Below are 25449 nucleotides of genomic sequence, written 5' to 3'. Positions count from 1 at the left end.
CAGTGGCCATGTGGCCACGTTTTACAGGCCAATAAACTTCAGACATTACTGCTGAAACACAAACAGTTACCTAAAACTTTACAAGGTGGTCAGCCAACTTTACAAGGTGGTCTTGAGTCTCTCAAGTGTTGGCGGATCAGAGTTCTGGGATGTTGAGTTAATTGGTTCCACTATTGGAACTCAACTAAAAAAATACATTAAGACTGTGGCTCTATGGGGTCTACTTCTTAAGTAGTGAGTCTGACATTCACCAAATGTTTTCTTGTGGAGGGATTGACCTAGAAGATTAACTACTAAGTAATGTTTGGTGAATGGTGTTATTTATAGATATTTATGTCTCCATTTTATGTACTGCACTTCTCTTTCATTGGAAAAACACAGTCACTGCTGGGTCTGGTTAGTTGGGTGTTCTCAACATGCCACAGCTGAGTGCACCTAAAAGGGGCAAATCACATGGGTAAGGGTATGGATGGAGATTTAGTTTATGTTCAGACTAGTGGGAAGGTTGTGGTGCTGTTACTGCTTCCTCCTCCCCACTGAACCACTTCCTTTGGATGAGATGATACATGTAGCAGCCCATTGGAGAATTATGGGGGGTGGTGGCGAGAGGGTCAGTACTGCTCACTGCTGCCAATGGTCCAATGTGCCACAATGGTGCAGGCGGCAAGTAGCTGGCAAGATGAAGGAGGGGTACAGGGAGCAAGATACTGTTAGGGGGAGTACTGTGATGTCTGTAAGATGTGATAAATACCTGGAAGTGACCTGCTTGCAATAATACATTGACCAATTAAAAATTAAATACAGAGTATTTTATATGGAGCTTTATATGGTCCTATATACTACCAAAGTGAACAAAAACTTTATTTAGGATATTATTTTCTTTAACCTAACAAGAAATAAATCCACATAATTAACTTAACACAGATATTACTTTATAATAGTAGCAGTAACATCATCAATGTGCTGAACATAGCACATGCAGAGGAGAGCTGTAGGAGGGACCCAGCAGCCCCCCCCACCTGCAGAAAAACTCCGGAGGGGGTGGAGACAAGACCAGTCACCCTGCACAAGGATAGTGAAGCAGTGACTGGTCTTTATTACAGGAAGCTCCTGCACAAAGACAAAGAATAGAAATACACAAAACACCTCAAGGTGCAAAACACCAAACATGTCTCTTGTGTTTAGAGTATATTTTCTCACTGTTCTGCTTTAATGTTTTTTGGATAATTGGCAGTGAATCCTCCGTCTGTTTCTTCATTTTCTTCCCTTCCCAAACAAATACCAATGTTTATTTGATGAGATACTAGTAGAATTTGATGTGAGAAGTATGAGGCTGCAGTGAGTTCCTTTTTTTTGGCACATTTTAACCAGAATGTATTTTTACCTTGAAATATTCACTAAACTTCCAGTCCAGCTAAACTTCCTGACAATGTTCTTGAACTTTCGGCCTTCAGTCAATGAGCCTTTTACCCTTCCTTGGACATAGATCCTTGTGAACTCTTGTCCCTAAACATCCTTCATGTGATGTTTTTATATTTATCACTGCATTTACAGAACACGGACAGATCCCATAATGCTGTGTACACTGAGTCATTACCATCGCTCCCTGCCAATAACAAGGGTTATCACTCCCCATATATCATAAACTGGACGCAGTTTACAATCTGATTGTACAATCTCTCTTCCCTTGCATAGGACTGTATAGAAATCTAAACCTGTATAGGCTCTGATTGTTACATGTGCTCATATAAAACAATGGAATGGATTTCCTAAAAATCATTTACTATTGATCGGCAAATGTTTCCAATCCTGAGCCAGATCCATTTCAGGTTTGCCAGATCACCCAGGTTCTTCCATGATAGTCTATCTTTTCCCGTCTTCGAGAGCTTTAATAAATCAGATCCATTGTGTTCAGAAAGATCCTTTGAGTCTGGTGTTTGCACCATGGATATCTTACAGCAGAACTAAAGTAAAAATAAAAAAAAATCCCACATACCTTTACTTTTGCAGATCCCTCTGAACTGTCCTCAATTTGGTCACGTGTCATCCAGGTTTCTTCCTCCGACCTGATGCACAAGAAGCGCCAGGCGCCACCATCTTCTTTTTTCATCTTGCTTCTTTTGCCTACATCACCTCATCTGACTCTACGCAGGCGCAAGATCAAGTGATGTATGCTGTTGTATTTGTAAAATAAAAGTGCGCATGTGTGAGATCAGCACCTTTTTATTAAAGATATAAAGCCCCTTCTGTGCATGCCCCATCTCGGGCATGTGCAGAAGGAGCAGCCCAAAGCCTCTTGGGATACGTGGCATGGGTATCCCAGGAGGCTCTGTGCTCCTATTCAGTCTTAACTGCCGCGGCAGTAAAAACAAAAGAAGAGGGGCATTTAATGAAAAAAAACATTTTCACCCGATATAGAAGGGTCATTTAACCTTTTTATATGAAGTTAAAATTGCTGTGATCGTTGTAGAACAATAGATAGTCATACAATGGGGTTGATTTACTAAAATAATCACCTTACCTAGGAAGGTATCCAATCGTGGGCATGTGAAATGATAAATATAGTATTTAAAAAAAGACTTGCTGGCACAATATTGCTTGAATACTTTGAACACAACTTCACATTATAGACTAAGCTTGGTAATATTTAAAACATTTTTATTATGGTATATCAATGTATATGTACTATATATATATATATATATATATATGCAATTAAAGCTTTGATGCATGCAGAGTAATCATTGACCCAGATTTCAAATGATGATCTTTTATTTAGGCTAAAACAAACATGTTTATATAAAAACTAAGAATCATTTACAGTATATAATACATATATAGAAGCTTACCTTTCACTTTTATTACTGTGTCAGGACGACAGAAAACAGACAAGACTGCAAAACTCTCACCTTCTCCTCATTGCAAGGGATTGCTGGAAACATTGTAACTGATAACAGTACAGCACATACAGAGAACACAGGAAGGTACCAGCTGATTTATGGCTAGAATAACAAGTATGTTACATACTTATCAGGGATGAAATTTAAGCTTCAGATTGTAGCTAATCTAAGGGACAAGCATGAAGGGGTTAAGTTTTAGGGTTATGTTAAATGTTACTTTAAGCAAAACAGATAAATATTAGAAAGAAGTTGACTGAAATAAGTTCATTTGCTTGTGAAAGTTTAGGTATTAAAGTAGGCCCACGGTGAATACCATGGTGCACCATTACTGACCTCCTAATAAGAATTCTAATTGTTTGGCTGATATTAATATTATTAATATTAATATTAATAATAATAAGCAGTATTTATATAGCATCAACACATTATGCAGCGCTGTAGAATAAATGGGCGTTTCAAAAGAGAGATACAAACAATGACCCAGGAGGAGGAACGGATCCTGCCCAGAAGAGCTTGCAATCTAGGATAAGGGGGAAGTAGCACACAATGGGAGTTGGTCTGTTGTTGGTTTCAATACTTTCTGAGCTACTGAATTCAGAACTTATATACTTTTTCGAGGTCAGTGACTCAGAATTGATTGAAACCAAAGGATGTGCATTGCAACCAGTAAATTAGCAATTGTTAGAAGAATTCAGCAATGGCAGCCTATAAATCCTCCTGCGTTAGATATACAATTTCTGGAATACTGGATGATCCACAACTGTTTCATTTTCATTTTTATTCTCTTCTAAGATTTAAGACATTTCTTCCTGTTACAGGACATTTGTTCAGCTCACACTACCCCACACAGCAGATTTTGGGATACCAACTCTGTCAACTTTCGTCTGATTCAAAGTTTTTAAACCTAATTTTGGTTCTTATGGGATCTCATGTGACTTCGTTGAGGGTTAAGTAAAAACGAAAGTATATTTTGGACAAACTTTGTTTCAATTATTCACAGCTATTTCCACCCATCGTTCTTCCTAAGTATTCCTTTCCCTCTCAAATCTGTTCCATGTCCCAAAGACACTTTGCAGCTGTTCAGGAGACAATTGCATATGATCCTTATTGGTGTGGGTTGCGTGGGATGGAGGGGGCAGGAGAGAGAATCATGACAGGAGTTGGACTTGTCACGGAGGGGAGGTATCTGACGTCAGTGGCCAGGACATACAAATAGACAAGTATCAGGGCTCTTGGTCCTGTCAATTCACACCACTTCCAGGATCTTCATCCACCCAGAGCCAAAACTTTCAGGCTCTCCGCAACCCAAACTTAAAAAGCAACCATGAGCCAGTCCTATTCATCCAGCCAGCGGGTCTCTTCCTACCGCCGTACCTTCGGAGGTGGATCACCAGCATACTCTAGGACCTCCTTTGGGTCTAAAGGTGGTTCTGCCAGCTCACTCAGCTCCAGAGTCTACCAGGTTTCCCGTTCAGCGGCGGTTCCTAGCCTGTCCAGTTTCAGAGCAACTAGGGTTGCCCCGGTACGGAGCTATGGCGCAGATGTGCTCGACTTCAGCCTTGCCGATGCCATGAACCAAGAGTTCCTGCAGACTCGTACCAATGAAAAGGTGGAGCTGCAGGAGCTGAACGACAGGTTTGCCAACTACATCGAAAAAGTACGTTACCTTGAGCAGCAAAATGCCATCCTTGTGACCGAAATAAACCGACTCAAGGGCAAGGAACCGACCAGAATCAGCGAGCTGTATGAGGAAGAGATGAGGGAGCTGCGTCGCCAGGTAGACATTGTCACCAACCAAAGGTCAAGGGTGGAGGTAGAAAGGGACAACTTGGCAGATGACCTGCAGAAACTGAAACAGAGGTAAGTGAATGAGAGCAAAAGAGATATGTATAAGCTGTAAAAAGCTAAGGCGGCATGGGCCAGGGATAAAACTCTACAAGAGAGATGGGGAGGAAAGCAAGAACTATGTAAAGCACAGCACAAAGAGTACTAAATAAATAGAATAATATATTCAGCTATTATTTTTTTTAATTTGAGTTAATGAAGGGTTAAACTTACCCCTGGTGTATTCTTAATAACTTCTGCTCTCATCCAAGCCAACACTGCATCTTCCAGCTCCCCCTCCCCTATGATCCATATCACTGTGCTTGCCATATAAGGGGCTCAGCCTTCCAGGAATGTGGGAGATGATGCTACCATTGGTGTCTTTGACTTCCTGTCCGTGACATCTCCCTGTAATTGGTGATTCTGGCACGCCGAGGGCACAGTTTTACGCTCTTAGGTTAATTTCAAGTTATGCCCAGCAATGTACTGCTGGATGTGATACTCTGAATAGTTCCAAATGAAACACGGTGGAGTTGTTTTATGGTCAGTGGAGCAAATGCACACAGTGTGGTTAATAGGTTATTTTATTGGTTTGAGTGCAGGTTATATCATGTCTCCATAATCTCTTTCAGACACTATAGGTCTGATGTTTAAAACTCTCCAAGACTGTAGAAGATAGACTATCATGGGAGAACCTGGGTAATCAAGCAAACCTAGAATAGATCTGGTCCAGGATTGAAAACATTTGGCAAATAATAGCAGATGATTTGAGGAACTATATTCCAGTTTTGCTTTATCTTGGAGAGCTTTAGTAAGTCAGACCCTATCTATCTATCTATCTATCTATCTATCTATCTATCTATCTATCTATCTCCCTTCAATCCTGACAACCCATGAAAAATTAATATCCCATATACACTAGAGATTTCATTTGCGAAAGGCCAAGGCAAACTTGACCAACCAGCTAGACCAGTGCACCTGTTATGATTGAAGGGTTTCAGTAAGCAGCGGTGATGGCCACATGCCAGGTCAGAGCTAATGAGAAATTAAAGGAATCCCATCCCAAAAATGATCTATTCCATACCTGCAATATATGTAATATAAAATATGTATGGAAGTTCTTTTATTCAAATTATTTTTCCAGGAAAAACTGATAATAATTTTCCAGAGTGCTATTATCAAATGTTGAATAGAATAATCAGCACCCTTTTAGCAATAACTATAGACCAACACTTGTAATAATTGTCAATTTGCCTAAAATTATCATCATTTTTATACCCTATCTACTTAATGCCACTTTTAAAGATATTCTATCACCCCCTCCTCCCCCCCAACAAAAAATTGGTCTATTGGCTACTATTGGAGGGGAGTTGTTTGTTTCAAACACCTTTCTCACTTGCTGATTATTGTCACTTTTGAAAAATGTCGATAAGTAACTTCAATAAAACAATGGAACTATGATACTTTTAGAAAGGTTACATAATAAAACAGGAATTTCAATACTAAGCACTGTACAACACATTTAATGCCTGCATACTGTTATACTGTATCAGGATATAGAGTTCCCTATGATAGTGTTTGTTTCAGCTTTTAGTGTTGGCAATACTAAGTTAACACTACATGGAGCAATCAGAAAAGTTAAAAATGGAGTACTCCATTGTGACCAATCAGAATTTACTTTAATGAAGGCAGACCAATACAGAATGGCTTGTTACAGGCTTAGTAATTATAAAGGCTTGGTAGTATTTTGCTTATTATTTTAGTTTTAGTAATTTATTGTTAAAATATCCAAATATAGAAATATTGAATTAAAGAATATTCTTCCTGAAGAAAGGAATTACTCTTAGCGCATATCAACCAGATTCTTCCTTCCATTAACCAGCAAAGTTTCTGCCACCCCTGAACTCCAATTTTCAATGTGTATCAGTGCATGTACTTGCGCCCATTCATATTGCATGTTACATTGCATTGGGTTAAGACAATCTATTCATTTAAATAGGCTTCCCAATGTTCCAAAAGGGTCCAAAAATCTGGACCATTGCACCACAACAGACAATAGTGTATTATCCTTCTAGGCAGTGTAGGTGCATTGGATTCCATTCATAATGGATAGCACTGGATGATACAGGTGCAGTAGGCTTGTTATAGTGCAGGAACACAAGCAGTATTTCTGCAACCCAAATATGTGAATGGGCCCCAAGGGCATTCAAATGATCCCACAAGAACTGGGTAGTTTATATGCCCCCCCAAGGCAATCATCCCATATTCTGCTGGGTCTCTATTGTTATTATGGGCCAGAAATATTTATAGGTGTTTGCTTCTGAATAAATAAAAAACAGATTTTGCCATAAAAAATTTTCACATGTAAATGGTCAGTTATGTTTAACCCTGAGTAACCTCTAAATGACAGCTTTGCGTGTGAAACGTGACCTTTAGGCAAAGAGATGTATATGTGATTCTCTCATGGGTGGAAATGTGAGTAGCAGATATGCAGGGATGAGAGATGTACAACCAGGTGGATAGGCTTAAAGGGTAACTGCACCAAAGGTTCTATACCCTCCCCTCCCTCCTTCGACAGTCTTTTACTCACCTACCCCTGATCCAGCAAGAAATTGGCTGCCGCCCAGCCCCTTAAGGCTGGGCCCTCATGTACTGTGCGCTGTCCATTGAATCCTATGAGACGTTTATCCTACCAGGAATAAAGGGCCAGTCATTGCTTTTCTTTCTGAAAACTCTAAAAGTCTGGCCAAAGCAATTGCTTCTGACCTTTCTAAAGCAGCAATGGTCAATTACTTAAAATAGGGGACCTCGAGTGTAGCACTAAAAGGCCATACTCAATATTCAGTTAATGGAAAGCTACAAAAAGTTTTTAAAGATGGCAGACAGCTAACAGGGGATGATTAGGGACTGCAGACCTGCTATAGGTCTCATTGGAGATTTGGGTACGTGCTTCTGGAGACGTCATAGTCATGTTACATAATCAAAGATATTACTGGGCCTTTGTAAATCAATGCTTCCACATTTGTGCTCCCTGAATCCCTTTTAAGAAATCACATTTAAAATTAGTCTCAGCAACAGGAAGAAATACAATAAAGGTTAAATGATGAACAGCAATAGCAAAATTAGGATACTAGGGTAGAAACCAAACCAGTCTAAAGAATATTTTTCCTTGTGATATGTGAAAGCACCGAAATATGGACAGAGTCTTCTGGAGCCACACAATTAGTGACAAAGGGCAGAATTAGCCCCCTGGACCACATGCTGGACACCAAAAGATTTAAACCACTTACGGTAGCCAGTCAGAAGCATAGGACAGAACCTCTTGTCACTGCACTGAACCCCATGTTTATATTTAATAAAGCTCACCTGCTACTCACCACCATATCATCTTTTGGTTGGATCTCTTGGACCAGCAAATTTTATCAACAGATGTAGTATAATGGCCCATCTAACAATATACAGGTCGTATCACACATGACTGCCATCCCAATATTAAGTAGATTGTACAATCAAATTACAATATGTGTGACCAGCATTGACCCAGACAAGGACAGGCTTAACATGTTAGGGAATTTCTGCATGCATGCATTTGTTTGTCTGTGAGAGATTTTAAATATCAGATTCCGAAATTCCACATCCTAATAATCTTCAACATTCCTGAGTGTCACTGTGCTCTGACCCCATGGCAGCTCCATATCCCTAGGACTAGTGAGGGGAGATTTAGAAATATTTCCTGTATATACACTGACTCCAATCCCCAATGCATTTTATTTTTATTTTACCAGCGCTCACTACTCCAGAGATCACATTTAGGGTAACATTATTAAAACAAGGAAATTGCTAAGTAACCACAGTTATTATGATTTTTGTTTTTGTCTAATATTAATGGAAGCTTTGAGAACAAAATATATTGGCTAGTAATGGCAATATGTTTTCCTTTTGCTCCAGTCTTATATATACCCCACCATTGTCTGAATTTACTGATCGAGCTGATCTACATCCTTTAGCTTGGTTCTCGAATTTAATTTAAAAAGTCTCCTTTATTGTGATCTGTTAAAGGGGAACCACTGAAACCATCTGCAGATCATGATCTGCCATGGGTTGTTGGAAAAGTAAGAAGGATCTGTAAACATAATCCAGAACTTTAGCAATGCCAAAAGGGTTAGAATGTTACCTTTTGTGTCTGACGTCCATGACAGTGATCCCAGGAAAAGAAATTGGATCATGCTGGAGTGTGCTGGCTATTACCGCTACAGGAAATGTGTTCCAGTTAAGTTTTTTCAAGGGCCCCTCCATGTTAAAAAGGCCGAGAATGACTGTCCTAGCATGACAACACTTTTCTATTGGTCCAGTAAACTGTATAGTAATTGTCACCCTTAGAGAGGAATTATGCTTCTAGAAAAAAGAAAAAAAGAAAATATTAGGACTGGTAAGCTGCAATTTAATACATTTTTGTTTCTGGGTTTGGATAAACATTAAAAATAAGAACTATAAAGAACAAAAAACAAGCGTGTAATAAAATGCTGAAAAATGATCATTATTTTATATATTTCCCTGGATATATAGTCAGCCTGAACTTCAGAAAGCTTTATCCTCATTTTGTTAGTATATCAAGTGGTCATCTGATAACTATAAATACACGCAGCTCTTTGCAGTAAATGCAGCGTAGCAGAGATATTACAATTAGCAAGTAACAAACGCGATCTCATGTCAGAACAACAGCTGGCAACTATTTATATCAATAAGCTGTGTGCTGTATTTCATCGCAGATATCAAAAGGACAAATATATACTATGACTGTCCTACATGAAGGGCAGACAAGGACCAGCAATCACAGAAAGTGCTGGAATACAGCATTCAACCATCCATGATTCTTCATTCTGACTTTGCTAAAGGAATTAAAAGTGAATTCTGATTAGTAATAGTAATCAGCACAAGGCCGCAATAGAGTTTGCAAGGGTTGCAATGGGTTTAAAATGTATTGTTATAGAAGCTCCTTGCAACTATCCTTGATTTATTCTTATTCTGCCACAAAAGGTCCCAAGTGCAAAAAAGAATATGCTGGTAGTGAGAAGACCCTGATCATTTAATTTAAACTAAATTTAAGCTGAGCCATGCAAATAATTTTTTTCCCATCATAACTACCCCTGCTTCTTCCTATATACAACCCCAAAACTCGGATATCTCCCAAATTCTACCTGATCTGAACTTCATATGAGTACAAATTCCCAAAGCAGAAATAAATTACCTTCAATTGCTTTGTAAATCCATATGATTATTAAATGATAGCTGGGACTGGTCCAAGGTGCTCCCATTGCATGCAAAGTGCAAGAAATGGCTCCAGAAATGGCACCTGGATTTGCACCAATTGGCCAGAAGTGGGCTATTCTTACAAGAAAGGTTTATTTGGTATAAAAATATACCATGTGGCTTAATTTTTTTAAACTACAAAATAATTTTGTGGATTTAATTTACATAACAGTTGCTTTATGTAACATAACTCTTGTCACCTGCTGGTTTTTGTCCGGCTGTCTGACAGCTCATCTGCTACCAGCTGGACATTCAGATGAGGCAGTTGGTGAAACAGGAGAGCTCTGTACACCTTGAAGGACGTATACAATGGGGGAAGACCAAAAAAACATAAACATATCCAGGGCTGGGTGTCCAGCTGGCCAAAAGGAACAACTGGATCTGTCACATGTATATATACAAAGGGCTCCATGACACTGAATTATAAAAGCCAAACCAAAACATAAATTCCTTGTCATAGGAGGTGATAGGAAACCTAATTGTCAGAAATATGGAGGCCGAAGAAATACGATGGACGATGAACGATCGTAATGGAAGTGAAGGGGGAGAGTGTGCAGCAGGGTGCCGCTCCATTGTTCTCCCCCTCCCCTCTCCATAGAGCAGAACGCTGCTGTATGTACAGCGCTCCTTCATGCATCGTGCAGTCCTTAGTCATTGGAAAGGATCGTGAAAGATTCTTTCCAACGACAATTATTGCATTAGGTAATCACTAGGTAAAAAAGAAAGCACTCGAAAAAAATGCAGCTGCTACTTTATACAATTTAATATATTTGTGTTTTTGGGTTTAGATACATTTATCTTCTGATATTAATACAAGTCAATGTTTGCAAAAAAGAAAAAAATTGATTAAATGCCCCACAGTGGTCCATAAATGAAACTTGTACTCTTTTCCGAAGTGCACTGCACTACAAAACACTATAGTCCAATGCTGTGGGGTGCTATTCAGAACAAATTGCAACACACTGGGCATGATTCATTAAAGCTCTCCAAGACAGTAAAAAATAGAGTATCATGGGAGAACCTGGGTGTTCCAGCAAACCCGGAATGGATCTGGCCCGGGATTGAAAGCGGTTGCCAGCTAATGGAAAATGATTTTAAAGAAATCTATTCCAGATTTGCAGGACCTCCTAGGTTCTCCCATGATAGTATCTTCCCCAGGTTCTATACAAGCCCCTTGATTTACTTGTAGCCTTAAAAATTCCTTGGAGACAAACCACCAAAAATGAATTGATCACCTACCAACCTTGAACAGTACAATGAAATTATAATGCTATATATAGTGTTAAATGCTTTGATTGCACTTTCTTTACATTGGTTTTTATAGTTCCTAAGAGACTCTATCCAACTTCGGACATTAGCACCGAGTGGATAATATGACGACCCCCCTCCTTTTCAGAGAATGAGTCACTGACCATTTGTTCACGGTGGCAGCTGCGACATTGATTCCTCCAGCTCGCTGCCGCAGGCCATGACAATCTTTGCACCGCGCAGTGACATAGCCAGGCCTGTGAATGCGCCATAACATGACAGTGAGGAAGAGCAGAGTCCTCACACAATGTAAATCCCCTTCAGCCTGTGCTCCATACATGGCCAGCCCGGTGCGATTTTCCCAGCAGGAATATAAAACATTCAGCAGGATGAGCTCATGCCCATTCCTTGTATAAGGAGGAAGCTGCCATCCCCTTAATAGGAGAACAGTAGGGGGTTGTGCTACCATTGGCACCCTGTCTCATCTGTCATATTAAAGCAGATCTAAACCCAAAGACTAAAACGTCTTTTAAGCAGTCATATGTTATTGGTATTTCAAGCCTTGCTTTTAATTATTTTGAGGCTGCAGAACTTTTCCTTGGCTTGCTCAGTATGTGTTGGGAATGTGACCTGGGATCATAGCAGTTCAATCCATTCAAAAGAATTGCTTTACTTTCTGGGTGTTCTACACTTAGCTCCTAAGCACTTTTTGTTTTATATGTTATTGTGGAGAGGTTTTAAAATCGGGTCTGTTCTCAAACTCTGCATTGGTATCATGTTTTTTTGCCATGTTTTCTTGGCATAGTCTGTATTGGCTTCATAATTTTTACCATCATATATTACAGCAAAGGTTTCCCACTGTGAACTAAAGACTAGATAAGATTAAGATATTAAGGTTAAAGAGAACCTGTCAGTTTGTCCATCAGATTTGAGAGGTATTCTTGGAAAACCAACTTATCTGATACTTCTTACAGTGCCAAACTGTACTGCTCAACATGCCACTGGCCCTGGGCATTGCAATGAAGGAGGGAGCTGATTTAAACTGAAATTTTTTGCATTGAAGTCCTCTGACACACATGCAATTTGGTGCACTACAACTAATGGTAATGCCCTAGCATTGTGCATTGTGGAACTGGTAAAAAATTGGAACAGGTATGGATCTGGTATGCTGGCAACCCATTGGAACCAATAAGCCGCCTGAATGCAACACCCTAACATATATTATTAACATATGATAACATGTGATATTGTGTGTTGTTGTACATGGATTATTGTAACGTAACAGAAAATGAAGAATTTAGCACTAGGCTTTGATTGGGTTGCAGGTAGTGCCACCTTGAGCACACATGCTCAGTAAGTCAACCTTGGGTGCAAGAGGGTTCATTGGCTGATTAAACAACTGCCCTCCCAAAAGAAAACAGCAGCTGGGGCCCATATGTAAGTATGCAGATATAGTATAAGAATCCATGAAAGTCCTATGTTTGTACAGATTATTTGGCTGGCTCATTGAGCATGTGTTGGGTTATGTCATGTGATATATGTGTATGTGCACACCAGTAATTATCATCTTTCTCTGTCTTCCAGGTTGCAAGAGGAGATTCAGCTTAAAGAAGATGCAGAGAATAACCTGGCAGCCTTCAGATCTGTAAGTCCAATTGTCTTCCATGTCAACCTTAAAATGTTCATGTGCCAGCAGAATAAGCCTTATGGCTTCACACATTTTTACCTACAGCTCAGTAAAACTAGCAAAGGTGCCTGAAATCTTTTGTTTTATTATCTTCTTTGAACTTCATCAAAGCAGAACTGAGTCTGAGAATGGAAGGTTCTGTGGGTTTGGGGCGTTTCAGGGGTAATATGGTCCTGTTTTGTGCCAGAGGAAACTAGGCTGAAGAGTAGAGCACAGAAAAAAACTGGTGTCTCCCTGCCGATTCCATAGCCAGGCAAGGAAATATAAATAACTTATATAAATATGAATAGTAATAATTATAGTAATAATAGTAATATAAATAATCTTATATAAATATGAATAGTAATAATAATAACTAAAAATAATATTAATAAAAATAATCTTATATAAACATAAGAGCCTTTACATTTTTAGCTGTGTGTTTTGTAATTTCTGCCTTTAGGAGACTGTTTGACTGCAGTCATGTGTGTTGCTAACTAAAGATATGCAAATTTCCTAAATTTTTCAGGATGTAGATGCCGCTACACTGGCCCGCATTGATCTGGAAAGGCGCATTGAGTCTTTACAGGAGGAGATTGCATTCCTAAAGAAGATTCACGAGGAGGTAAGACAAACTCTAAACCAACACTCTACTTTTTAGTTAGTGGAATGGAGGGGTCAGAGCTTCTGTATAGCAAAAACAGGGAATTAAAACACCTAGATGGGGAAACAGAAAGCTATAAATTATTTGCATGAGCCTCTTACCTTTCCTACCATAATCCAAACCCAACAAGTTTTGGCTAGAGGTCTTCTTGGTCAAACCAAACCCATGTGGATCCTCATCAGCTTGCTGAGGAACCATAAGAAACTTGTGCAGAACTTTTCAGGATCTCAGATAACATCTTTTGGGTCTTTACAGGAAATCCGCGATCTTCAGGCACAACTTCAAGAACAGCAGGTGCAAGTAGAGTTGGATGTCTCCAAACCAGACCTCACCGCAGCTCTCAGAGATATCCGCGCACAGTACGAGAACATTGCTGCCAAGAACGTTGCAGAGGCTGAAGAATGGTACAAGTCCAAGGTATGAAATAATCTTGTGTCTGTTCATTTCTTGCTCCAAGCAAGTTCGGATTCTGTGTTTCTTTACATGCAAATTGAGATTATATTGTTAAGGTTCCAAATATTTTCCACCTACTAGGTATTATATTTTTAATGCTTATAAGGAGGTCTCTGGTTAGTAAAGGTGAAAGCAGAAACACCACAAGTATTAGAAATATGACTGGTCGCACATACACGCAGGGCCACTGATCTCATTGTAATTTCCATCCACAGGTTACAGATCTCAACCAAGCTGCCCAGAAAAATAACGAGGCTTTGCGCCAGTCCAAACAGGAACTCATGGAATACCGCCACCAGATTCAGTCCTACACCTGTGAAATTGACGCTCTTAAAGGCACAGTAAGTATTGTCCCATATGCTGGCACTTACCAATACTGGGTTCAGATGGTCATACTAACACGGGCTCTCTTTATTCTCAGAATGATTCCCTGATGCGCCAGATGAGGGACCTGGAGGAGAGGTTCACTGGAGAGGCCGCTGGCTACCAGGATTCAATTGCCAGGCTAGAGGAAGAAATCCGTAATCTCAAGGATGACATGGCAAGACACCTCCGGGAATACCAGGATCTGCTAAATGTTAAGATGGCACTGGATGTTGAGATAGCCACATACCGTAAACTGCTGGAAGGAGAGGAGAGCAGGTGAGGCAAGCTAATATTATATGATTACAGGTTCATAAAAAAAAGCCAGAAAAGAGGAGCCAAACCTCTACATCTGATACACAGAGAAATTTCTGGGTTAAACTTTCCAGCGTTGAAAAAGCCCAGCATTTTACATCGGGACTAGAAATACCCCTTGTCTCCTCTTGATTGCAGCCATGCACGTACCCACCATTTACTGTGTATGTTCAGCATGGCCCCTTGGACTTCCTTAGGAACTGCTCTTATTCATGTTCATATCTGCTAAAGATTTAATATATACAGTAGCACTAGCCAATGATCTTACACATGAAAATAATGGGTGCATTAAATACCTATTTAAAATATATCTAAAACTCATGTTTTTGTTTTTTTTTGGATAGAATAGGAAAGGTAAGCCAGGTTTGCATTCTTGTCAGGGGAGCTTCAGTTTTTTTGCCTTGGTGGCCATTGAGACGAAATTTTAGCAGAGACACCTGATATAGTGTTAGTTGTTTATTTTTCCTGTTTTGTCTCCATGGCGTAAACATAAGGAAAATCTCGCCAATGGGATATAGACAGGAAAAATCATTTCCCCAGAACAAGCAAAAAGAACCCATTTGCTTTTAAATATCAATAAGAGTAATTTTTTTCTGGAATGTTGCTTTCTAAAAAAGATAAACTTTCTGAAATTCAGGCAGACTGTAAGAAAACATGATTAGACAAAATCACCAGGCAGTGTCCTCAGGGCTCAGAAGTGGAGTTTAATGCATTTTTCTTACCTAATAAAGGTTCTCTTTAGTCATTTTGCTTCAATTTATCATAGCTGTTAAACTGTAATCATTGATGTTTTTAAAAAGTTTGAGAGTGATGTATAAAGTAATTAAGCCTTTGCCAATTCTGTGTTTTAGGATCACTCTTCCTATCCAGACATATTCCGCACTGAGTTTCAGAGGTAAGTGTAACTAGAATCAATTATATATAATACATATATTATAATATAAAAGTGTTTAAATAAAATATATACTATTATATAAAAGTTATAGGCAATAAAAAGCATGCAGATGGGTATGTATTTAGGGTCCAGTTATCATCTAATATTCTTCAATGTGTTGGAAAGGAATCTGGGCTTGCATTTAGCAAAAGGATTGTCACTCTGAAAGGGATAATTCACCAAAATAATAATGTCATGCATTTACTTTCCATATTATCCATCCAAACTTTGAACAATTGCAAAACAGCAATACACTTTGCTCTGCCATTATTTACATAAACTGGTCAGCAGTTGGTAAATCTTACAAATAATCTTCATGTTTCTCATTTATATCCACTGCTATTACTATAAACTATAAATTATTTCATATGCCTATATATGTGTTCCTTCAGAGACCAGCCCAGAGCAGAGATCATCTGAAGTTCACACCAAAAAGACAGTCATGATTAAGACTATTGAGACCCGGGACGGAGAGGTAAGACAAGTGCATGTGAAACTATAATAATTCTTCTTTTACCTGTACTTGTTACATATGGCAAAATAAGACTCATGGTATATGAGTATAGAACAAGCCTCCTCCTTTGGTTTGTATGACTCCTATACCAAGTGTGCAGGGCTCTCAAATCTTCTTTATTAGGGTCAGTTCTATCATCAAGAAACAATGTTCGGCTTTAAAATGCAACAATTAAAAATTATTTTTAAAACCCCCTTCGACATTTATTTTGGGCCACTTCAGGCTGACCGCAACATTTTACTCTGTGTTCATCCATGCTCATAATTGCTCTTTTCCAACTGAATGGGAACAGATAGGAACTATTTTATGCACACTTTTCCACATGGCTGCAGTGGTTCACAGGGCTCCTGAACTTTTTCTGCAAAGACTGCACACAAATCTCTTAGGAGGACAGTGCAACGCAACAGGTTCATTTGAATGTTGTCTCTTCTTTTTCTTAATTTGACCTTCTTACCCCCATGTGACAACACTTGTGCCAGTGACTGACAGGTACATATTGATAGGAAGAAAAGGGAGTGACATTATCCTTTATCCCTCAAATAATTTTTCATTGATCTAAGCAATGAAGAAGCAAAATGTGATGATATACACTTTAGTGAACTTGTTGCAATGCCATTGCCATAAGAGACAATTTTATTTTAGGATTCTTCCCCATTCCAATTACTAGTCTATGAAGGAAAAAAGCCAGATTTCCTTTTCTTCAGCTCTTTAAAACTACTGCTGGAAACTTGGCAGTGCAACTACAAATAAATGACGTAAAAGGCCGCATGCTTAGCATTCATTCACTGCTGCTAACCTAGAAAGGAATGAATGAGCCCAGTAATGCTGAGTATGAGGTCCTTCTTCTACACAGGGCTGTATATAGGCATAAAGCCGCCCTGGGCACACACCTGAATGAAGAACTTTTTTTTTTATTTATGCAAATATTTGAGGAAAAACTAATGCAAGAAGCACTCCTGCAGGAAATATGGGGTCCGCTTTATGTTCTCAGTTACTTTCTATTTGAACATACCACAACAAAAGAACAAATCAAAACAAAGAATGGAGAAATTTAACTGCACATTTTCAGAAGTGACTCAAAGAGGGAACAAAAAATGGTCACGGTTTGTAAACTGTGAGGTTTGATGATCCCCTTCTATCATCCCCAGACACCGGCACAGTGCCATTGAGGTCATTACAGCTCTTCTTACAGTTCATATTTTTACCATAAGGCTGTGCCAGAAAAAGCAAGGTGTCAGAAGCACTACAAATTCACAAGGAGGGGGAAAATATATATATATTTGTTATCTTATATTTAGAAAAATGCTGGGTCTAGGCAGAATAATTAAGGAAAAGAATATAGGGTGTGATGGGGTTTATTAGGAAGAGTCACAAAGTTTTGTCAAGCATTATGGAAGGTCCTAAAGATCAAGCATCTCCTCTTGGTGGACTTTACAGTTGATTAGGACTCTAGCTTTGCAAATAAATCAAGCAGCTCATCAATGCTTTACGTTTCTGAAAAATAACAAAAAGTGTGGCACTGCCATCATCTAGAATACTGAAGGGTGCTTACTGTCCTAATACACCTGTGTTTTGGGCATATATTTTAAAATCAGCATACGATTTATTATGAGAGAAATAGCAATTATTATCTGCTGACATTTAGTAAATTTCAGCAAGCAATAACAACAGGTATGACAGATAGGAAGGTTTGCCTGCTATCACCATAACAATTTCAGGGCTAAACCAAAAAGAAAAAAAAATTGAACCAATTGCATGGGCAAAGATGAAGATTCTCATTGTACATAATGTACAAAGGTCCCCAGTTGGTAAATAATATTCTTGGGTAGTTTAGATTATGATAGCAGCAGGAGAATAAAATATGAAACGTAATTTTATTTACATAAAGTACAATTGTGTACCAATTATATACATTTTTATATCAATTTAAATGACATTTTCCTTTAAAAATTGCATATGCAAAATCTGAAATGTGAACCATCTTAAATATCAACTTCAACCTACAATTTGCAGACATACAAAGTTTTCCAGCTACTTCTCCTATACTTTAAAAATAAATTCCTTAAGTTTCTCCAACCTCAAAATAAGGCAGTAGGGGAGAGACGAGTTTTAAAACTTCTGTTGAGTCATTTACAGCAGCTCGATTTCATTTCTTCATCAAGCTTTTTATAGTGACTGCTGAACACACAGTGCTATAGTAGACACGACGCTGGGGTAGAGGGGATCTAGCAGCTGTTGCATGAAGGTTTCTAAAAGTATAAATACAACAGCTGCACACTAGTAAAAGATAGACAAGTACTACAGGAGAAAAGTAATGCTCGGCCATTAGATTCTGATAGTAACCAGAAAAGGCGTCAGATTATATGAAAACATGTAAAGATCTGCCATATATAGCCAACATTTGACCAATCACCTTGTTGGACCACCCATTTCAAGATATTGGACATGACATAAGAAGTTGACCCAACCCTTCCCTCATTTTGGAGGAAGGGTTGGGACAACTCACTTGGCTTTCCACAGAATTTTGAAGTGTGTTTGTGGAAATTTGTGCCCATTTAGTTCATTGACTATTTGTCAGGTATTGATGTTGGATATGAAGATATGGCTTACAATTGTCATTCCAATTTAATCCAAACATGTTGAGTAGAGCTGAGCTAAGGGTTTCGTCTGGGACGTCCAAGTTCCTTCATACCAAACTGGACAAATAATTTTTTAAGGTGCCAACTTTGTGCCAGGGGCATATACATGCTGGAACAGTAAAGGGCTTTCCCAAAACAAGTTATCAAAAGGCTGGAAGCACACAATTGTCATAATTGTTTTGTGTGCTGTACTTTTAATAGTAATAATTATAAATGTAATTTATAATTACAGTAATGTAATAATGTAGTAAAGTAATGTAATAATTCAAAAACTAAACCCATCCTTATGGTTCGGCTTTTCATCTTTTGTCTACAGATAGACTTGTAGTAATAGCGGGACACTAAAAAAACCAGAATCCAACTTTTCCCTACTCTTTTTAGAACTTTAGAAGTACAGTTTTTATTGATAGATCCAAAGTTAAGTGGCTCTCATCTGTTAATATATTCTGTAAATGAAATGTGGATGGAATGTGAATGGAAATGATGGACCTGTAAGGAAAGATGGGTTATTGGTCTGCAATTTCCATGTAAAATGATAAAGGCCACCTCATAACACAAGCACATACCTGTCATTACCCCAGCAGAACTGAGCACCCCTCACTTCTCTGGAACATTGGTAAGTTGTGTCTTCAACGACCCTTTACTTGGTTCCATCACACGTTTATTGCCTTGTCACTTTATAGCATTTTAAGGCTGAGTTTTGCAGCACTGGTTGCCACCCCTTGTCTGGCTATTTTTACAGAAAAGTTAAAAAAAACTGTAAATACTAGATGCTTGCTTAATACTGCAGGCCAATCGGTGAAGGATAAATAAAATATTCTGCTCCGAAGCTGCCTATGTATTTGTTTGCTCTGAATCATATTTTTGTAATATCACAACAGTGTGCTGAACTTGATTGGCTGCTATGGACAGCACACGGTCCTGATTGTGTACAACAAAGCCTCACAGTGTATCACTGCCACCCTATTATGTGCATGCTGTGTTAGTGGGCTGTTCACCTTTGCCTTTGCCCTACAATATATACACGGTTCCTAACTCGGTACCTACTACTAACTACAGTATTTCCCATTTACACCCATTGGCTTTACTGATGTATAAGGGTATTTTTGCTATTCTTTTTGGGAAATCCATGCAAAATTAAAGGTCTGCCCTGTGCATAGGGTAACCATTTATGTTTTAGTTACAATTACTATATGATCTGCATGTCTTCTGAGATTAGGTAGACCTATAGTGGAATATGGTGAAAAATTCTCTTCAGCTCTTATGGGACCATAAAACATGCAGAAGGTACAGAAACAGTCAGGCAGAGCTCATCCATATAAACAGCCATATTAGCCTACTTGGAGGCTGAGTTGAGACTCTCAAGTTAAAAAATTGCACCCTTAAACTCTTCGAAAATTGGGTACTTATATCGAATGGGTAATGCTAATAATCATAGGAATAGGCTAGAAATATTAACTCTATGGAATGTCTATGGGATGCTTACTTTCTCTTTTCTGCCCACAGGTTGTTAGTGAGGCTTCCCAACAGCATCATGAGGTCCTGTGAGTGGGCAGATGAAGACATACGCACCACAGGAGCACCGATTGACCACAGTTCACAGCCTGAGCGCAACCCTGCTGGACAAAATGCCATCTCATGCTGTCCCCCCACCACTCAACTCCTGCACCCGTCACCGCTAATTCCCAAAATAAGGACTGCCAGGGGACCGACTCATGTCAGAGTGCCCCCTTTTTAGAAAAAAACAAATGTCAAGTCCCTTCTTGGAGGTTTATCATCATTACAAGAGAGAATGCAATGAGACCAGAAATAAAGTAAACTACACTTTCACAAACCATTGCATTCCCAATCATTTCAAAGGAAGCAAGCCAACCACGCAACCAGTTCTATATCATGGTCCTAATTTCCTAATAGTTGTAGTCTGTAGTCTTGATGGCCTCTGTGTTCCACTATTTTGATATAGAACTAACATTATATTTGAGTATGAATAATTCTCTGTACAGTTAGGTTCCATTGGCAATCTCTTCAATATTGTAGAGAGAAGCAGGTTTGACTGGCATCCATGATGAGCTACACATGGTTCGACATGGCAGTCACACCAGAATTTCCTGGTTCCCGTCTCCTTTGCCCTCTTCATACATTTCTCCAAACAGCTATTCTCAACCGGGATTCCATGGACCCATGTTTTCTTTACAGGTCTTAGGAGTTCCTTAAGCTGTGGTTGGTTGATATCCCATGTGATGGTGTCTAGAAAGCCAACACCACCTGGCCCAATGCCATAATCTTTTTAACTGTCTGTTAAAGGTTGGCATTTTGACCACCATTGCAAGGGGGGCATTTTCCTTACCGGCTGCACTCTCTGCCCCCCCCCCCTTCCCTAATGAATTGTTTTAATCAGGGTTTCTCCAGGACCTGAAGTACAAAGGTTCAGAAATTCTGTCCCAGAGAGTGAAACCAATGCTTTTAATATATGAGGAGTGCACTGCATGGTTAAGAACCAGGAAGTTCTACACAGCTGCATCTTTGATGTGATGCCAGGGCCTAGACTGAGGAAAGAAGTCCCTGCCAAGGTCACAAACAGCAATAAGGAGCCAACAAGCTATTAAGACCAATGACTTTATCACTATGGGACCTCTAAATAGCAAACCTATGAGCTCATAGGTAGTTCTAACCATAATGTGTAAAAATATGGGGTGCCATCATTGACCTGTTCCTGATACATTCTAGTTGCTCACAGGTTGATGCTTGGGTTTCCATATGCTCCAAATCACTGGACAGCAACTGGTATGCAGAGCAGGTCAGTGGTGACTGGAGTGCAATCCAGGCAAAAATAATTTCTTTTTTTTTTAAAGGTCAGCTTTTTAGGAGATTTTTCCTGCTGTGATGGGAAGCTCCTAGTTTTATACCTAAGGTGCTAATACCACTGTATACCAGACTAAACAACTCCAGTTCTTGAGGACCAGGATCCATGAACATTTCTCTAATACACAGCAGTAAATATAGTAAGGTACAAAATGTCAGAAATGGACTTTATATGTAAATCCTGGCCTGCTTTTAGCCCTCCGAGGACTGGATTGGCACTACGCCACTTGTTCCATACCACTGTACAATTCTATGTAATACAAAAAGTCATACCACCATCTAGTGAAAAACTGCACTCACAACAGGGTCCTGCAGTGACTGTTCTACAATATTTAGCCTTCAAATCTCCAATTTGTATGAAAAAGTGAATGTATTAGGGTTGATTTACTTAATGCTGTTCACTTGGGAAAGTGAATTATCCCCTGCAAGTGATAGTCCACTTAATTTAGTGAACGTGGTGCAAATTTAAGGAAAACCCTCAAAACAGGATTTTTGCTTGCACAATGAATGGCTGATGTCAACTAAACCTAACCTCGGGTAAGTAGGTATATATAATCCTATAGGCATCCCTGTAGCTTCTAATATACCCGTCCACACATCACTAAATATGGAAATGAATGTTATGTAATTCTTCTAGTAATACCAAGGTCTAGTCATTGTGATCCGCAGATAATGAGTGTTAATATGTAATGAGAGACTGTGAAAAGTATTCAGTATGGTGAATAGATGAAAAAGGCTGATGAATGTGGTGCAGATGATTGAATAGATACATTTCCTGGAGTGGTTTGCTGGTTTTTAGCTGCCTAAAAATGATTTGATTGCTATGGGTGAAGGGGGGGAAAAGTGTCACTGCGTGAAGTTTTAGCACCAATAAATCTGATATTTCCATTGTCTGTATGTGCAGTATAGGGTAATGATGTGTGACCTTAGAAATTTTGCAAAATTTGCAAAAGTTAAATCAGCTTTTACCATTAGAGCTTATTCACAGAGTCAGCACACAGTAATGCATAAGGAGCTGGAAAAGATGGTGCATTTGGATTGGCATTCCAATACATTATTGTAATAGCGGGTAACTCAACAGAATTTCAGCAAATTGAAATTAACATGCCATGCAGGGTCATGTCCATTATATTGTGCATTAAGGTCCTCTGTTCTGAATATATTGGCTGCCCTAATCCACAATATGGAATTGTGCCAATAAATGTGTAACTCAATAGATAGTGTGAATGGATTTTTACCATCACAGCACTCTATACATACAGACTATAACATACCAAAGCTAAAAAAATGCATTAAAAAGAAAAGAAATATTTGCACCAGATACAACAAGTTTATCCCAGAATGCTCTGCTGGAACAGAGAAAAGAAGGACCTTTGCAGATCTCCCAAGGCATGAGTGATAAATCTCACCATTTGCTTTTCATGCATTTTATAGCCTGTAACATTGCGCGGCACGCTTCCTCCTTTTCATACACATCAGATACAGATCACATGTATTTCAGTTTGTCCTGCAGAAATAGTTAGAACGTGATTTGCTATTAACAGAATGCATCAAATACAAGAAAAATACATTTAGATTGATTGTAGCAATAAATGTACCAGAGTACACTGGCATGTATTTGTGTATTTCTCCTCTAATGTAACCTGCAACATATAAAATGCTAATTAAAGTACTGAGAAAAACATAGAGGCTGCCATTGGTGATATTTTTATAAAAATGATATATATCTGGTTGTCTCTGGCTTCAGTACTTCAAAGCAGAAATCAAATCCTAAAGTGATATTCACCCTCTGTCTTCACCTAGTCCTGGCCACTTGTCCTCTGTGTTGAATAATGCCCAACATAATTTAACCTACTTCTTGTGAATCTAGGAAATAGGAGTGCATCATCATGCCAGCCTGAACCCCTAGGAGAATGATGCAGAGAACAGTGCCATGCCATTGCTGCATGACATGTGTTCCAGAAACTAAAAGTTCATTGGGCACTGCACGTCCGGTCATGTGTTTGCTCGTAAAAATGGACACCATCCATCCCATAAATGAGGTTCTCTATCCTAGGTCTGGGATTAATAAATAAAGCAATGAAGGGGAGAACAGAGGGGTTCCACTTCTCTCCATAGATCAGAACAGAGCTGTGTGTACAGCACTCATTCATTCATCTGTCAGTAGAAATGATCAAAAAATGATCATAACCAGTGACAGTAATATGAGGTCTATCTGAACTCTTTTCAGGACATTACTCTGAAGATGTGCATGACATGTGGCAGTGGGAAGTTTTAGATTCTATATACATACAGATATTGTAATTATATATTACATATAATGTTACATATATTTATTGTAAGGAATAAGCAACAAATGGTAAGATGGTGCCTCCTGGGCTTTTCCAGCATACAGAATGCGCAGAGCCTGTCCACCTGAGCCACCTTTCCTGGTGGACAGGTGCAACTCCCCCCAGTCTCAAAGACAGGTGCCCTTTTACTATCAGCCAGGTGCACCAGAGCCATCCTCAATTTCCGGGGGGAGTACCTGGCCCACCCATTCCTTCCAGGACACTCCGAGCCTGCATCTCAAATAAAGAGCCACAATTCTGCAGCAATACAAGGATGGCCTCATTCAGGCTCTTTAATCTTTTCCCAGATGAGAATGAGGTACATGATTCCAAATAACCTCCAAATTTGGCATAACATGTTACATTCTTGTACAATATATTACATTATAATATATGTGCAGTCTGTATGTTGAAGGAGCTAAGAGGGCGCCATCCTACCATTTGTTGCTGATTCCTCGCAATATATATACTGTATATATATATGTAACATTATATATGTAATATATACTTACAACATATGTATATATATGAAACCTAACGCATGGCACTGCCACGTCACGCACATCTCCACAGTAAAGTCCCAAACAGATGTTAGATAGACGTCAAATTACTGTCACTGACAAATGAATGAGCGCTGTACACAAAGCTCTGTTCTGTTCTACGGAGGGAAGTGGCACCCCTCTGTTCTCCCCTCTACAGGAGTGAACAGCAGTCGTTCCCAATCCATCATTCATCAATCTACCATGGGCAAGGGAATCCTGTACAAATTAGATTTTTAACCAAGACAAGCAAGCATGACCATTCATCTTGGACAACAATTATTTGATTATACATAAATATTTGTATATGTTCTGTATGTATTTCTCTTTCCCTTTAAGTCTATGTTTGAGACTTTGAAACTTACATACTTTGAAATGTTGGTGGTAGTCATCCTGATAATGGATTTTCAGTAAACCTTGCAACAATAAAGCCTGAAGTCTTGACTATCATTTGTTACTTTCTAATAAAACCACAAGGATCCAACCTTTCCCCAATTTAGCCAAAAATGTTTGGTCTGATGGCACGCTGTAAATGACTTTATTTCCAATATAAGTCATGCATTGACTGCTCTTTTCTACAGATTTGTAAGGTGTTGAGCACCTGGCACTACTTGGTCTAGCTGGTACCAGTGGTGCTGGAATGTCTGGCAATGGGAAAATGTCTGGCAAAGGGAGAACTCTAAAAGCAGAAGTGAAATGAGTACAGGGTAAGTTGGAGAATATTGGTCTTCTCTTTATATGATATGAATATTATATAAAACATGCTTTGGGTTCAGGTTACTGCAGAACAAGTAGTGAATGAGCACCGGTGGATTCCCGTTACAGCAGAGTGTCTTGTAAAGTCGGTTTGTTGATCCCTTTAAAAGTAGCACAATGTATCATTTCATT

At 39.0% G+C, this 25449-nt stretch overlaps 1 protein-coding gene across 3 annotated transcripts; it reads left to right on the top strand.

Annotated features, from left to right (window-relative positions):
• The first annotated feature begins 4132 nt into the window (after positions 1-4132).
• Positions 4133-20664, top strand: DES (desmin). 3 transcript variants are annotated; one of them, XM_072418037.1, is made up of 10 exons: positions 4133-4760; positions 12867-12927; positions 13478-13573; positions 13868-14029; positions 14281-14406; positions 14487-14707; positions 15595-15638; positions 16070-16152; positions 19415-19446; positions 20337-20664. In XM_072418037.1, the coding sequence occupies exons 1-9, from the start codon at positions 4225-4227 to the stop codon at positions 19418-19420; spliced, it is 1335 nt and encodes a 444-aa protein (XP_072274138.1). In that variant the 5' UTR covers positions 4133-4224; the 3' UTR covers positions 19421-19446; positions 20337-20664. The 3 variants fall into 3 exon arrangements, with proteins under 3 accessions (XP_072274138.1, XP_072274136.1, XP_072274135.1); XM_072418035.1 differs by having other exon boundaries at positions 19412-19446; XM_072418034.1 differs by lacking the exon at positions 19415-19446.
• The last annotated feature ends 4785 nt before the right edge of the window (positions 20665-25449 follow it).

Source organism: Pyxicephalus adspersus, chromosome 7 (assembly GCF_032062135.1).
Source record: "Pyxicephalus adspersus chromosome 7, UCB_Pads_2.0, whole genome shotgun sequence".
Classification (NCBI taxonomy): Eukaryota; Metazoa; Chordata; class Amphibia; order Anura; family Pyxicephalidae; genus Pyxicephalus; species Pyxicephalus adspersus.
The sequence above is the reverse complement of the archived record's forward strand: the minus strand, read 5'-3'. Positions and strand labels throughout refer to the sequence as shown.

Excerpts from the sequence above, each read along its gene's own strand:
- DES (XM_072418034.1), top strand. The coding sequence starts at position 4,225 with ATGAGCCAGTCCTATTCATCCAGCCAGCGGGTCTCTTCCTACCGCCGT. Across the intron at positions 13,574-13,867 it reads TAAAGAAGATTCACGAGGAG|GAAATCCGCGATCTTCAGGC; the intron begins GTAAGACAAACT and ends GGGTCTTTACAG. Across the intron at positions 14,030-14,280 it reads AAGAATGGTACAAGTCCAAG|GTTACAGATCTCAACCAAGC; the intron begins GTATGAAATAAT and ends TTCCATCCACAG.